The sequence below is a fragment of the Pan paniscus genome, chromosome 19 (genome assembly GCF_029289425.2).
Source record: "Pan paniscus chromosome 19, NHGRI_mPanPan1-v2.0_pri, whole genome shotgun sequence".
Classification (NCBI taxonomy): Eukaryota; Metazoa; Chordata; class Mammalia; order Primates; family Hominidae; genus Pan; species Pan paniscus.
This window is the reverse complement of record NC_073268.2, coordinates 61,976,588-61,992,982: the sequence shown is the minus strand read 5'-3', so window position 1 is coordinate 61,992,982 and position 16,395 is coordinate 61,976,588. Positions and strand designations below refer to the sequence as shown.

General features: G+C 44.2%; 1 protein-coding gene across 1 annotated transcript in view; it reads left to right on the top strand.

Annotated features, from left to right (window-relative positions):
* Window positions 1-16,395, top strand: part of DNAH9 (dynein axonemal heavy chain 9) — a 380,960-nt gene that overhangs the window by 153,406 nt on the left and 211,159 nt on the right. The window contains exons 34-37 of the mRNA XM_003818106.6: window positions 2,721-2,829; window positions 4,937-5,084; window positions 10,829-11,003; window positions 15,839-16,012. Of these exons, the coding sequence (XP_003818154.4) occupies window positions 2,721-2,829; window positions 4,937-5,084; window positions 10,829-11,003; window positions 15,839-16,012 (606 nt within the window). The remainder of the gene's footprint in view (window positions 1-2,720; window positions 2,830-4,936; window positions 5,085-10,828; window positions 11,004-15,838; window positions 16,013-16,395) is intronic.

Below are 16,395 nucleotides of genomic sequence, written 5' to 3'. Positions count from 1 at the left end.
GTTTGTTACGTAGGCAAACTCATGTCACAGGGGTTTGTTGTACACATTATTTCATCACCCAAGTACTAAGTTCAGTACCAATAGTTACATTTTCTGCACCTCTCCCTCCTCCTACCTTGTACCCTCAAGGGGGCTCCAGTGTCCTGTCTGTTGTTCCCTTCTTTGTGTTCACGAGTTCTCATCATTTAGCTCCCACTTATAAATGAGAACATGTAGCATTTGGTCTTCTGTTCCTGCATTAGTTTGCTAAGGTAATGGCCTCCAGCTCCATTCATGTTCCCAAAAAAAAAACAAAAACATGATCTCATTATTTTTATGGCTGCATAGTATTCCATGGTGTGTATGTACCACATTTTCTTTATCCAGTCTGTCATTGATGGGCATTTAGGTTGGTTCCATGTCTTTGCCATTGTGAAGAGTGTGGCAATAAACATTTGGGTGCATATGTCTTTATAGTAGAATGATTTATATTCCTCTGGATATATGTCCAGTAATGAAATACCTGGGTCAAACAGTATTTCTGTTTTTAGCTTTTGTGGAGGCACCATACCGCTTTCCACAATGGATAAACTAATTTACACTCCCACCAACAGTGTATAAATGTGTTCCCTTTTCTCCACAACCTCACCAGCCTCTGTTCTTTTATTGACATTTTAATAATAGCAATTCTGACTGGTGTGAGATGGAATCTCATTGTGGTTTTGATTTGCATTTCTCTAATAATCAGTGATGTTGAGTTTTTTTCATATGCTTTTTGGCCACAAAAATTGTCATCTTTAGAAAAGTGTCTGTTCATGTTCTTTGCCCACTTTTTAATGGTATTGTTTTTTTCTCATAAATTTGCTTAAGTTCCTTATAGATGCTGGATATTAGACCTTTGTCAGATGCATAGTTTGCAAATATTTTTCCCATTCTTTAGGTTGTCTGTTCACTCTATTGATCATTTCTTTTGCTGTCAGAAGCTCTTTAATTTAATTAGATCCCATTTGTCAATTTTGCATTTGTTGCAATGGCTTTTGGCATCTTTGTCATTAAATCTTTGCTCATTCTTATGGCCAAGATGGTATTGCCTAGGTTGTCTTCCAGGGCTTTTATAGTTTTGGATTTTACATTTAAGTTTTTAATCCTCTTGAGTTAATCTTTGTATATCATGTAAAGAAGGGCGCCAGTTTCAGTCTTCCACATATGGCTAGCCAGTTATCCCAGCACCATGTATTAAATAGGCTTCCCCAAATGCTTGTTTTTGTCAGCTTTGTTGAAGATCAGATGGTCATAGGTGTGTGGCCTTATTTCTGGGCTCTCTATTCTGTTCCATTGATCTATGTGTCTGTTTTTGTACCAGTACCATGCTGTTTTGGTTACTGTAGCCCTCCAGTATAGTTTGAAGTCAGGTAACATGATGCCTCCAGCTTTGTTTTTTTTTTGCTTATGATTGCCTTAGCTATTCTGGCTCTTTTTTGGTTCCATATGAATTTTAAAATAGTTTTTTCTAGTTCTGTGAAGAATGTCATTGGTAATTTAGTAGGAATGGCATTGAATCCATACAGTGTTTTGGGCAGTATGGTCATTTAATGAGTTTGATTCTTCCTATCCATGAACACGGGATATTTTTCCATTTGTTCGTGTAATCTCTGATTTATTTAAGCAGGGTTTTGTAATTCTTTTTCTAGGGATCTTTCATGAGGTACTACTATAAAAGGAACAGTATTAATATGAAATGTAAGTTATTTTCTTTTAAGAGTTCCATTGTTCCAATATAGTCTAGTTCATTCAAATCACCAACATCAACTTAAACTGTTTAAATAACTTTTTTTTCTGACTCAACACACACACACACACACACACACACACACACACACACACAGGGGTGGTGGTGGAGAGTGCATAGGAAGAAAGAGGATTATTGTAGAAAATTTAGAAAATACTATTCATCACAAAGAAGGAATATATTAGTTCGTTTTCACACTGCTGATAAAGACATAACAGAGACTGGGTAATTTATAAAGAAAAAGAGATTTAATGAACTCACAGTTCCACGTCAATGAGGAAGCCTCACAATCATGGCAGAAGGTGAAAGGAGCGTCTTACATGGCAGCAGACAGAGAGAATGAGAGCCAAGTGAAAGGGATTTCCCCTTATAAAACCATCAGATTGACCTGGCTTGGTGGTTCACGCCTGTGAGCACTTTGGGAAGCTGAGGTAGGCGGATCACGAGGTCAGGAGATCAAGACCATCCTGGCTAACACAGCGAAACCCCGTCTCTACAAAAAATACAAAAAATTAGCTGGACATGGTGGCGGGCACCTGTAGTTTCAACTACTCAGGAGGCTGGGGCAGGAGAATGGCATGAACCCAGGAGGCAGAGCTTGCAGTGAGCCAAGATTGTGCCACTGCACTCCAGCCTGGGTGACAGAGCGAGACTCTGTCAAAAAAAAAAAAAAAAAAAATCAGATCTTGTGAGACTCACTCACAACCATGAGAACTGTATGGGGGAAACCACTCCCATGATTCAATTGTCTCCCACTGGGTCCCTCCCACAACACATGGGAATTATGGGAGCTACAATTCAAGATGAGATTTGGGTGGGGACACAGCCAAACCATATGAAGGAAATAATTCTCCATAATCCCAACCAAACCAATAATAATCAGCCAAATCCCCACAGACTGGCAAGGCACCTCCCTCCTTCCTCACTGGCATGCCCTTCCTGTTGTCTCCAGGTGCTGACATTGGCCAGCAATGAGAGGATTCCTCTGAACCCCACCATGAAGCTCCTCTTTGAGATCAGCCACCTGCGCACAGCCACTCCAGCAACTGTCTCTAGAGCAGGTACGGCCCAAGAATGGAAGAACCACAAAGCTACTCCACTTAGGGAGGTACCTCTGGCTTCACACGTAGTTTTGCTGGCTCAGAAGGAATCTCCACATGGGAGCCAGAAGCCTCACGTGCAGTTTTGTGAATTTGGAAATGTTGTGGTAATAAGAAGGGAAATGGCTTTTGAGCTGCACAACTATCCTCTGCACAGAAGTGTCTAACTTAGGCTACTTTTAGGCCAGTTCTAGCCTCCACGTCAATGGAGATGACCAAATATCACTGTTTATCACTAACTCCTGGTGCAAAATTGCAACTCTATCCCTTAAGTTTCCTCTGTCTCCACTGAACAAATTTATTAACAGAGACTGGAAGATTTTTTTAAAAATTGTGTGGCAAAATCAAACTTAAAGAAGCAGGGAGTAGAATGTCAGTTGCCAAAGGTGAGGGTTGGGGGGCAGGGGCAGATGTTGGTCAATGGGTACAAAATTTCACTTCTGCAGGATGAGTAAGTTCTAGAGACCTGCTGTACAACACAGTGCCTATAGTTAGCCATACTGTAGTGTGCACTTAAAAAAATTGTTGGGCCGGGCTCAGTGGCTCACACCTATCATCTCAGCACTTTAGGAGGCTGGGTTGGGCAGAGAGCTTGAGCCCAGGAGATTGATACCATCCTAGGCAACATACCAAAACCCCATTACTACAAAAACAAACACAAACAATTGTTAAGAGGATAGATCTCATGTTAAGTGTTCTTAACACACGCACACACACACACACTTTTGGAGGTGATGGATGTTTATTACCTTGATTGTGATAATGGTTTCACTGGTGTATGCATATGTCCAAATTCACCAAATAGTATACATTAAATATGTACAGCTTTTTATATATCAATTATACTCCAATAAAGCTGTTAAAAAATAATATTAATAATAAAAAGGAAATAAATAGTAAAAATAAAATAAATAATTTAAAAAGAGATCTTGTTTGGCCTCTACCATAATATTACGTTCCCTTTCAAGAACCTCTGCTAAAATTGGTGCACACAGGCCAGGAGAGTTGTCTCTGCCGTCCTAGGGATGCTCTCACAAGAGTAACGAATTTCCACAAACTTGGGGCTGTTAAAACAACAGAAATGTATTTTCTCACGTTTCTGGAAGTCGGACATCCAAAATCAAGGTCAGGGCTGTGCTTCTTCTAAAGGCTTTAGGGGAGAATCTTTTCTTGAATCTCCCAGCTTGGGTGTTCCTTGGCTTGTGGGTCCATAATGCCAGTCTCTGGCTCCTTCCCGTGGCCTTCTCTTCTGTGTGTGTCTCTCCCCTCTGTCTCTTATTAGGACACTTATAAATGTTCCACCCAGATAACCCAGGATAGTCTCATCTCAACATCTTTAACTTAATTGCATCTGCAAAGACTCTTTTTCTTTTTTCTTTTCTTTTCTTTTTCTTTTTTTGAGACGGAGTCTCTCTCTGTTGCCCAGGCTGGAGTACAGTGGCATGATCTTGGCTCACTGCAACCTCTGCCTCCCAGGTTCAAGCTATTCTTCTGCCTCAGCCTCCTGAGTAGCTGGGATTACAGGTGTGTGCCACCATGCCCGGTTAATTTTTGTATTTTTAGTAGAAATGGGGTTTCACCATATTGGCCAGATTGATCTTGAACTCCTGACCTCAGGTGATCTGTCCACCTCAGCCTCCCAAAGTGCTGGGATTACAGGCGCAAGCCACTGCGCCCAGCCTGCAAAGACCCTTTTTCTAAATAAGATCACATTGGCAGGTTCCAGGGGTGAGGACATGGCCTTGACTTTTGGGGGACCACCAATCAACCCACTACATACCCCCACATTCCCATGACAAGTATTGCTAATCTGTCACAGCCTTCTTTCTTCCTGAGCCTGGACGTGGCCTTGGGATTCTCAAAGCTGCTCCCCATCCATCTATCATGAGTCCGCTGGAGTTGGTCCTCAATAGCAAACCCATTTACCCTCTCACATCTCGGCCAAATCTCCTTTTCTTTTCAGTCCAGTCTTCTGTACATTTTCCAAACACAGAAAATAACTCCCTGGGGTGAAAAATATAATGATGTATATGGAATATTCACTAAACTGTATTCTCTGTGCTCACAGGGATCTTGTACATCAACCCGGCAGACTTGGGATGGAACCCTCCAGTGAGCAGCTGGATTGACAAGAGGGAAATCCAGACAGAGAGAGCCAACTTAACCATTTTGTTTGACAAGTATCTTCCAACCTGCCTAGACACACTCAGAACCAGGTAGGCCAAGAAATAAGGAAGATAGAGAGTTAAAGCAGCAATAAAAAGCCCATGTGTTCACACCTGGTGTCCTGCTGATGTTCTGTCCTGTCCCAAAGTCAGATGTTCCCAGAGCGATCTCCTCCAGGCATGGCAGATGGCAGAGGGGACACACATTAGGATGGCCATGGGATGCCTGTTGTCAGCTCAGGCATGAAGTGAGGTGAGCGAAGAGGAGGAAGATTGAAAGTCCCTTTCGTGAGTGCCACGTGGATGTATCTGAAGGAGGCTGCGGGTTGTAGTATCAGATTACAATCCAGATACTCAGATCCTTCTGTGTACAGGGCAAGCAGCTCTGCATTTGTAATAAGTAATCCACAGGCCAGATCAACAGACCTAGGGGTGAAAATGGCACTTATTGGTGACCTGTGGGACCCACTCCCTGTCCCTGGCTGTGTGTGTTCACGGCCCAGATAATGTGGGTATAATGTACCATCTGACAGTCCTGCCCTGCTGGATATCGTGAGTTTACTTTTCCTCTTATAGGTTTGTAAAAGTAAGAGCAACAAGCCCTGACCACTTATCACTAAGCAAGAGGTTAATCACTCTTGACCAAGAGGATACTTACTACAGCAAGAATACTATCTGTGTCAGCACAGGGAGCTGCCCATGTTTGGAACCTGCTTTTGTTTTACACTCTTTTTATGGTCGTTGTTGCCATTTGATGCATCATTCTGTGAATCTGACACCCATCCCTGTAGTGGAGGCAAGAATGGGCCCCTGAGGCTGGTGCTGTGAAGGCGATGTGACTCAGAGCCCCATGAAGATGCCACAATTTAGGGTCAGGATTATGTTTCCCGGAAACTAAAGTTCATCTTTGAAGTTGATCCCTGCCTCTTTCTTCCTTGGCTTGTCAAGCATGGGATATGATTGTGCCTCCAATGGTTTGCAAGCATGGAGGCCAAGGGGAAGGGAGCACTTCAGACTGCAGGAAACGATACTGCAATAGGGCTCCAGGTGCTCTCATTCCACATGCCCCGCCCCACACCCTGAAAAATCCACTCACGTTCAAAGTGAATTTTGTATACCTAAAAATTGAGTTGCAGTCAAGTAGGTGACATTGTGGTCTATTTTCGTTGTTTAATGAAACATTACTTTCGATTTCATAGTTTTTCTATTTCAGGGTCAATAATTATTATTCCAACTCAACATTTGTATAAGCCTTTGAAAGGCTTTCAGTCCGTGGGTGACCCATGGGCTCTGTGGCCTTCGGATGTAATGGGCTAAAGCAGCCCGTGTAGCTAAAAAAAGTCTGGAAGTGGAAAACAGTAGTTAATATCACAGATGGACTAGGGCAGCCAAGAGTTAGAAAACCCGAGAAGGGTAAGGTTTTAGGAAAATAGTCTATCCCTGTTCTTTTTTTTTTTTTTTTTTGAGTTTTAAAATGTTTTTTAAAGTTTTATTTGTATAGATTTAGGGATGGAAGTGCAGTTGTGTCAGAGGGATATATGGCATAGTGGTGAAGTCTGGCCCTTTAGTGTAGCCACCACCTGAATAGCATACATTGTATCCAATGGGGGTATTTCAACCCTCGACCCCCTGCCACCCTCCCACCTTTTGGAGTCTCTGGTGTTTATTATTTCACTCTATATTTCCATATATGCCTACTGTTTAGCTCCCACTTATAAGTGAGAACATGCAGTTTTTGACTATCCGTTTTGCGGTCATTTTGCTAAGGATAATGGACTCCAGTTCCATGCATGTTGCTGCAAAAGACATGATTTCATTCTTTTTTATAACTAAGTAGTATTCCATGTGATATACATAGGTATATATACACACCACTTTTTTTTTTTTTTTTTTTTTGAGTTGTTGTCTCGCTCTGTCACCCAGGCTGGAGTGCAGTGGTGCGATCTTGGCTCACTGCAACCTCCACCTCCTGGGTTCAAGTGATTCTCCTGCCTCAGCCTTCTGAGTAGCTGGGGTTACAAGTGTGCATTACCATGCCCACCTAATTTTTTTTTTTTTTTTTTTTTGTCAGAGTCTCGCTCTGTAGCCCAGGCTGGAGTGCAATGGCGTGATCTCAGCTCACTGCAACCTCTGCCTCCTGGGTTCAAGCGATTCTCCTGCCTCAGCCTGCCAAGTAGCTGGGACTACAGGCACGTGCCACCATGCCCAGCTAATTTTTTGTATTTTTAGTAGAGATGGGGTTTCACCATGTTGGCCAGGATGATCTTGATCTCTTGACCTTGTGATGTGGCCGCCTCGGCCTCCCAAAGTGCTGGGATTACAGGCGTGAGCCACCGCACCCAGCCTAATTTTTGTATTTTTAGTAGAGACAGGGTTTTGCCATGTTGACCAGGCTGGTCTCAAACTCCTGACCTCAGGTGATCCGCCTGCCTCAGTGTCCCAAAGTGCTGAAATTATAGGTATAAGCCACTGCGCCCGCCTACACCACCTTTTAAATTCAATCATCCATTGATGGAAACTCAGGTTGATTCCATGACTTCGCTATTGTGAATAGTGCTGCAATAAACATAAGAGTGCAGGTATCTTTTTGATAAAATAATTTCTTTTCCTTTGCATCCCTGTTCTTTAGGATTTTCCTGAGACACTTGTCCCATATATCCTTTAACTAAAAGTCTGCTATTTCTCACTCTGGGCATTTAGAACAAGAGATGGCAAGCTCATGTGTCTTTGTTTGTGCATGTGTGCCGGTGCATGCACAAGCCTTTGAAACAGCTTTGAATATTCTGACTGTATTAAGTCTATCCAGAGGCAACTCTCCCCCGAACTCTCAATTATGGGTGCTCGCTCTGGGTGTAATGTCTTTTGTTGGTGGTGGTTTTTTTTTGTTTTGTTTTGTTTTTTTGAGACGGAGTCTCGCTCTGTAGCCCAGGCTGGAGTGCAGTGGCGCGATCTTGGCTCACTGCAACCTCTGCCTCCCAGGTTCAAGAGATTCTCCTGCCTCAGCCTCCCGAGTATCTGGGACTACAAGTGCGTGCCACTACACCCAGCTAATTTTTATATTTTTAGTAGAAACGGAGTTTCACCATGTTTGCCAGGATGGTCTCAATCTCTTGACCTCGTGATCTGCCTGCCTCGGCCTCCCAAAGTGCTGGGATTACAGGCATAAGCCACCGCGCCCGGCAGATGTCTTTTCATTCTCACAGCCATCCTGCCGATGAGGGAGCTGCAGCTCCGCGATGCTCCCCTGGCATCATAGCCAGTTAGTAACAGGCACTTGCTTTAAAGCCTTCCTTCTATTTTATACAGTCACAGTGTTGTAATGCCAGCTTCATGTGGCCCTGTCACTACAAAGCCGTGTCATGTCAACAGATAATTTTTTATTGAATAAGCAGGCCCAGAAGGGGTAATTATAAAGCAGCTTTATTTTATTTCCTACTGTTCCTTTAAAACCATTGTATGTGACTAGTTCTTCTCCTGACCCTGCATGAGATCTAGGTCAAGGTCTATGACTTTTCTGTAATAAAAAGGCATCTGATCACTTCTAGTCACACAGTCATACATACACGTGTGTGTTAGTCCATTGAAAATATAAAGAAACAAACTCCATTCATAATGGAGGCTTCTGCCCCATCTGCCTCAGCTCAGGACTGCAATGGGAAAGGGGCGTGTTTTTGACTTCTCTCCTTTATCTGCCAGTGACCTACTCCCTGGCTATGACTTCTGACCCATCGCTGTAAAAGGGAGGTGGAGAGAAGAGGGGAAATCCGACTTCTTCTCTTTGATAGTTTTTGGGAGCTCCTTGGCTCCTCCCCATCACTGGAAATCTTTCATCTGTTATTCTGGAAGAAAGAAACTGCTTCTCTAGCTGGTCAGGTCCCGCTCCCACACAAACCCCATCTGCCTCACCTTATCCCTTAGCCAAGCACTCAGACAACCCCTGCTGCACACAGCCCACACCTGGATTCCAGGAGATGCTTGCCCCTTCTCTGCTTTGACAAACTGGAGCACAGGCTGCCCCTGCAAGGTACCTCCCCACTCTCCACTGGGAGATCAGCAAGTCTTGGGGGTTTTCCAGGCAAGAGTCCTTCACCAACTCGGAGTAACCCTATTGAAGCCCTTTTCCCTGGCTATTAGGGGAAAGCAGCTACCTTCCCTGTGCAGGAGGGGACACTCATTGCCTACCCAGAGCTCTCTCTAGTTCTCTGATTGCTAATTTCCAGGCCTTCCAGCATCTCCACTTTGTCCTCTGTACTCTTGAGAGGGTGAGAAGCCAGGGTTGCAAAACCCTCTGCGAGTCCCACCTAAGTTGTCTAGAATCTCTGTTTGGAATGGAAGGGCAGTTGGCACCTATCCTCTTGGTGGCATATCCAGCACTGAGCCCAAGAGAGTTGTGTTATATCTATCTGTTACAAATACACATCAAACAAATGAGGGAACACCCATCGAGGAATCAGTCTTCTCGTCACTCATGGAAGTAATACCTAGATTACTAAACTCTAAAACTGTCATAGCATTTGTTGTAAGAATTGCAATTAGATTCAAAACCAGCACAAATGTTAAAAAGTGAATGGCGTGCTGTGCAGCTCTCAGGTTCAGTGCTGGGAAATGACTGTTAAGGTGTCCATTGACAGTGCTGTATTTGTTATGAAAACGGACTCTGCCTCCAAGCTGCCTATGAACACTTCATCCTGTGGGAGGTGGCGATGTGGGCTGAGTGTGTGGGTATGTGGTGTGCTCTGCATATACATGTGGTGTGATGAGGATACCTATGGGAAGAAAAGTATGTGTGTGTGAGCTTGTGCATGCTCCTGCTGCATGGGGCATAGGATGTCTTTTGTGCATCTCTTGATATCTGCCTTTCAATTAAGGCCTCTAAAGCCAATATTAAAAGTGCAAACACCAGGCCAGGGCAGAGTTACAGAGGTGTATTTTCAGTTGAAGAACTCCATTCAGTTCATCATGATTGTATAAAATAACCATCTGTCCTGGTCCACTCTACTTCCCAGATAAGATCCTGGCCCCAGAAAAAGTGTTTTTGGTGTTTTCAATGGAAGGAAACCTCTGAGGTGAAGAGGTAAAAGGGCAAGCCTCAGAATTGCACCCAAATTGCCTCTTTAGGTGCGTTTTTTTTTTTTTTTTTTTTTTTTTTTTTTGAGATGGAGTCTCACTCTGTAACCCAGGCTGGAATGCAGTGGCCCGATCTTAGCTCACTGCAAGCTCCGCCTCCCAGGTTCACGCCATTCTTCTGCCTCAGCCTCCCAAGTAGCTGGGAGTACAGGTGCCCGCCACCACGCCCGGCTAATTTTTTGTATTTTTAGTAGAGACGGGGTTTCACCATGTTAGCCAGAATGGTCTCGATCTCCTGACCTCGTGATCCTCCCTCCTCAGCCTCCCAAAGTGCTGGGATTACCATTGAGGTGCTTTTTGACAATTGCAGAAAGAGTGAAATGAGCGAAAAAGTTACTTGTTGCAGCCACCTGTGTTCCCCAGGTACTGAGAGGGGATCATCAACAGAAAGAGAAGCGGGAAGAAGAAGTGGGAGGGGGAGGGTGTCAGAGGAAAGGAGATGAGAAAGTCCTCAGGAGAGCTCTGGGCCCTTACTTCCTTACAAAGGAAGCTGGTGCGAGAACAGCTGATGAGAATAAAGGCTTAAGTGGCGCTCTGGTTATCTGTAATCCCAAAGAACTTGACGGACCATGAGTCCGCTGAAACCGAGTGGTTCCATAGCTGTCCAACAGCACCACCAGAATGGAATATCCTCTGTGTTTCAGATCCCCTCGGGTCTCTCTTCGCAGGTTTAAGAAGATCATTCCCATCCCAGAGCAGAGCATGGTTCAGATGGTGTGTCACCTTCTGGAATGTCTCCTGACCACGGAGGACAGCCCTGCAGACTGCCCTAAGGAAATTTATGAGCATTATTTTGTGTTTGCTGCCATCTGGGCTTTCGGCGGAGCAATGGTCCAAGATCAGGTAAGGAGATATGTTGAGTTCAACAACCACACTGAAGTCTGTAGCAGCAAAAACTGATCCTTTAGCAAAGATTTGGAAGACAGGACAGCTAAATGTCAGAATGGACTTGAAAGCAGCAAACTATTTAGTCATCTACCTATTACTCTGCTAAAGACATCAGTTGTCCTAGCAAGACCTCATAGGGTGAGATACATGAGGTCATGGTGTGTTTGGAGCTTTTCCTTTTTGAGCTACTGAACATATCTTTGATTTCTTGGGAACTTATACAGTGTTTGAGTTTGAACAACTGCTGGTATATATGCACTACTTTGCCAGGTGGTGTGTTTGTGGAGAGAGGGGTGGAAGGAGGCTGTGCTCTGGAAGCTTGAGTGGAAGGAAACCCTTCAGTTTTCTTAAAAACCTCTAGAACAAGGATGTACCACTACCTACCAGGCCAGAGTTAACCATCATATCTCCATACCCGCGAAACTCAAAGCTGTCCAGAGAAGGCTGGACAAAAGTCTAATTAGCATCTAGGATTGGAAAACCAAAGTGGAATTTATCTTATAGTGTTGACTGCTATAGTCTCATGTTGATTGGAAGAAGGGATATGTGGCTTGGAATATCCTTGGATCCTGTCCCCCAACCCTTCTTGTATTCCCAGCATTTTTCTTTACTTATTTTTCTCCAAATAAAAGATATTTTATCTAGAAAGAAAAATATTCAATATTATGCAAACCAGTCTCTTATAACTGACTCTAGCTATTAGGCATTATTGTATGACAGTTAAGAACATGGACTCTGTTAGCAAATTTTAAGTATACAATACAGTATTGTTACTATAGGAACTTTCCTGTACAGGAGATTTATTCATCTTGAACTTAATCATTTTTATAACCAAAATTTTGTACCCTTTGACCTATACCTTCCATTGCTCCCTCCCCCAGCCACTGGCAACCTCAATTCCTCTCTCTGCTTCTGTGAATTGACTATTTTAGCTGTATCATGTAAGTGATATCATGTCAGATTTGTTCTTCTGTGCCTGGCTTATTTCACCTAGCATAACAATCTCCAGGTTCATCACGTTGCTGCAAATGGAAAGATTTCCTTTTTCTTAAAAAAAATTGCTAAGAGGGAAGATAAATCTTACATCAAATGTTCTTAGCACAAAACAACAATAACAATAATAATAACAATGATAAATAAGAGCATGGAAGGGAACTTTGAAGGTGATATGTAGGTTTATGCATAGATTGTGGTGATGGTTTCACAAGTGTATACTTTTTTCCAAACTCATCACATCATATGCATTAAGTATGTACAGCTTTTTGTATATCAGTCATACCACAATAAAGTGATTTTTAAAAATAGCTGAGAAAAGCAAAAATAAAAATAAAAAAGAACATGAACTGTGGATTTGAATTGTAGCTCTGCCACTATTATCTGGGGAACCTTAGGAAAGTAACTTAACCTCTCTCTACCTTACTCTCCCCATGTGCACAAAGAATGATCATAGGGGTACCCAGCTCCTAGGAGGGTGGTGAGGACTAAGTGAATGCATAATGTTCTAATCACTCAGCATGAATACATGCAAGGTACTTAGCACAACCCATGGGTGCTTATTATTCATATTCTTCTAGTAAAAATATTCAGTTCTATAGCACGTATCTGGTGTCTCTCTTGCAACAGGGGATCAGACCAAGCTGTAATTGTTGGAAAGTTATCATTTACTCTTTTCAGTCTGGATTGATTGTGACTCTCTTTCAAAGGAAGGTAGAAAGTTTCAGCCTCCCAAGGCAAAACCATGTTCTAGAAATCCAAAATGAAAGTGAACTTGGACAAAAAAGAATTCGCAATTAACTTCTTTTTCATTCTCAAGGGCCCTGGCTGTTAACATCCGTCCTACCAACCATCACTCCCTGATGTGTTCTTTGGTGCTCAAAATTCAGAAAGCAGCTCTCGCAGGCTCTCAGAAAGTGCACCTTTCTCTACTGCCCTCCCCAGAGACAGATGCCCTGGAGGCAGAAAGGGAAATCTCCAAGGACAGGAGGATACATGAACCAGGAGTTTGACATCTGAGAATTTTCTGCTGTCTGTTCTGTAGTCTTTGGAGCTTCTCTGTGGACTACTCCTTTGACAGCTTTACATTTCCCCTTTGAGGCAAGGAGGCAAAGATTTCAGCAAGATGGATGAGACCTGGCTGAACTGCACAGAGATCCCGAATGCATAGGTTTAATTGCTCCCCGTCAAATGCAGTCTCTGACCTGTGGGCTGGGAAAACGTCAGACAGCGACTGCTGGGCTGCTGTCTAATATTGGTGGTGCGCAGGCAGTGGGGTATCAGGATGAAAATATGTGATCAATTTTTCTAACTCTGGGTATAAAAATTTAAATCCCCTCAAGCCTTTTAAAAGCCCCGGAGAAAGCATCCCTCCAGGCGTCCTGGGCACTGGAGCACTTGAAGCAATTGACAGCCCTGCCAGCAACCTGGGAAGAGGACAAGGGAGAAAGCTTTTAGCAGCAGGGCACATCGCAGACCCCTACACTGCCTGCATTAAAAGCTAAACACCAAAAATAGTGCTGTCAATAGGAAGGTAGAAGTTTGGTCAAAATATTCACATCAGGAACAGCAGTGGTGCTTACATTGAAAAAAACTGTCATAAAAGCAAAGCAGAAATACAAAATGGAGGCTATACCTGAGTAGAAGTTCCCACTTAAAAAAAAAAAAAAAAAAAAAAGTCCTGGCTGAATACCTTGCAGCCCTTAGAGAGAACAATCTCTCAGAAATGTAAGGTAGAGAAAACACCAGATTGTGCGACTGACAACCTGGGTTCAACTCCCAATTCTGTCGTTTCATAAAACCCCCACTTTATAAAATGGGAGTGATTTTAAGTAACCAGGATAACCTATAGCATTGTGAAAATGAAGCGAAGTAACACTGGGTTCCCAGCTCTACCACAGTATGCCAGTAAAGTCCTCATGTCCTCCAGGTTAAAGGGCAGAGAGAAAACAGTGAACTGTCAGAGCCCAGGGGAGATGGGGACTTCAGAAGGGACCATGCTGAAGAGATACCATGGAGTGGAATTAAGAAAGGATCATTGGGCTGGGTGCGGTGGCTCACGCCTGTAATCCCAGCACTTTGGGAGGCCAAGGCGGGTGGATCATGAGGTCCGTAGTTCAAGACCAGCCTGGACAATATGGTGAAACCCCATCTCTACTAAAAATACAAAAAATTAGCCGGGCTTGGGCATGGTGGCGGGTGCCTGTAATCCCAGCTACTCGGGAGGCTGAGGCAGAGAACAGCTTGAACCCGGGAGGCAGAGGTTGCCGTGAGCTGAGATCGCGCCACTGCCCTCCAGCCTGGGCAACAGAGTGAGACTCTGTCTCAAAAAAAAAAAAAAAAGAAAAGAAAAAGAAAGGACCACTGGACTGGCCCAGCAGAGGTCACCTTGACTTTACAGTGTCCAATTATAGTACAAGGTGCGGTCAAGCACCAGCTTACAGGAAGGTGAGACATTGTCGGTGTGGCCCAGCCAAGGGCTTAGCTGAGAAATTGCCAGGCATCTCAAGGCATCATCGGGGCTGAGGAAACAAGACCCACCCTTCCTTCCTTCTAGAGGTGGCCTTCGTCTCAGAGTTTCCATAGAAACCTAAAATCTGGTTTTCGTAGAAAGTTGAAGGTCTTGAAGCGTATTATCTAGGAGTTAAGAATGGGGGTTTCCTCTAGGCTTCTGGTTCCAGAGAACAATATTGGGAAGTTATAACATCCGCTTGATCTAAATTCAAATCAGAATGAGAACATCAAACAAATCTTTTCTTATCTTACCACCCATTTCCACTCTCATTTTAAAGCAAAAGAATTCAATCCTATTTACTTAACAGCAAAATGAAGAGTGCCCTTTTTTCGGGGTTCATAGTTGTTATCATGTGCCCAGCCCCCTGGTCTGTTCAGCCTTTAAACTGTCATTGTCCTGCCCTCCATGAATATTTCCTTAAATGACCAATATGGGACTTTTTTTTTCTTTTAGGATTTTTCTTAGTTCAGTGTGTTTAAAGAATGGGTTTGCCCTCCCAAAGAGTTGCCAGTAGTAATGGGTATGTTTTGGGTCTGAGTGTGTGTGTGTGTTTGGACACAATAAGATGGTTTGAGTACACTGGGTATACAGCCCCATGCGTAAGGGGCCCATTATCTAATAGGTATGCGTGCAAATTATATGCTTCTACCTATTCCTTCTGTCAGAAAAAACAGTACAGCTCTGTCTCCCCCACTGCTCCTAGATTCTAGGATTTTAGCTCTTGCAAGAATCTTGGAAATCTTTCCAGAAACCTCATTTTGCAGATGAGGAGATTGAGGCATAGAAAGAAGGATTTGCCTGTGGTTACCTAGCTGACACCCATACCCCTTCTGAGGCTCTTCTCACTGCAGCGCTCTGTGCCCCAGGTGTCAAGAGTTCCATTCCAACCTTAGGCTGCCATCCTGGGAACTGCAGAGAATCTCAGGCACCGAAGAATGGGGCCAATCTATCTCTTCAGGAGTTCTTGATTCTCCCCCGTGTTCTTCCACCTCCCTCCCTCAACCCTCTCCACCCTTCAGTGGCTGTAAGACATGGCAGGACCAGGCTGGCTCAGCCGCATGGTCAAGCAGGGATGCCTGTGCGTGCCCCCTGCGTAGTCCGGCTTGGTCAGGGTTGACCCTTGGGGCAGCGCTGCCTTCCTGGAGGAGCTGGTCTAGCCGGCAGGCCCACACAGGGAGGAGCACGTTGTCCTGCCCTGACCTTCTATCTGACGCCGTGGCCTCCTGTGTGGGCTTCTTGAGTTCTGGAGGACCTTGTACCCTGACTGTCTTTGTTTTTGCAGCTTGTGGACTACCGGGCCGAGTTCAGCAAATGGTGGCTGACTGAGTTCAAAACAGTCAAGTTTCCTTCCCAAGGAACCATCTTTGACTATTACATCGACCCAGAGACCAAGAAATTCGAGCCTTGGTCCAAGCTCGTCCCCCAGTTCGAATTTGACCCCGAGATGCCCTTGCAGGTGAGCGCAGCTGAGCAGCCGAGGACGTGCGTGCAGTTGCCCTCAAGGATCTGCAGTGGCTCCAGTAGCAGCCCCGCATGGCTATCTGAGCATTTGTCCTTGCTAGGAACTAGTCATCCCTAGCTCCATGACTTTGCAGAGGAGATGATAGGTATAATGAAGTCACAGATTCTACTAAAGCCCAGGACATTTCCTCAAGAGAGGAGGAAATGGCAGGGGCAGAAGATTTTAAAATGCATTAGAGAGGCCACAGAGAAAGAGGCCCGGGAGGTAGAGGAGAGCGGGGAAGCTCTCTGCCTAACTGCGGGGAGCCCAGAGAGTGAGTCTGTAGAATGGTCCCACTGTGAACATCAGGGAAGATACTCCTGACCGGTGCTTATTTG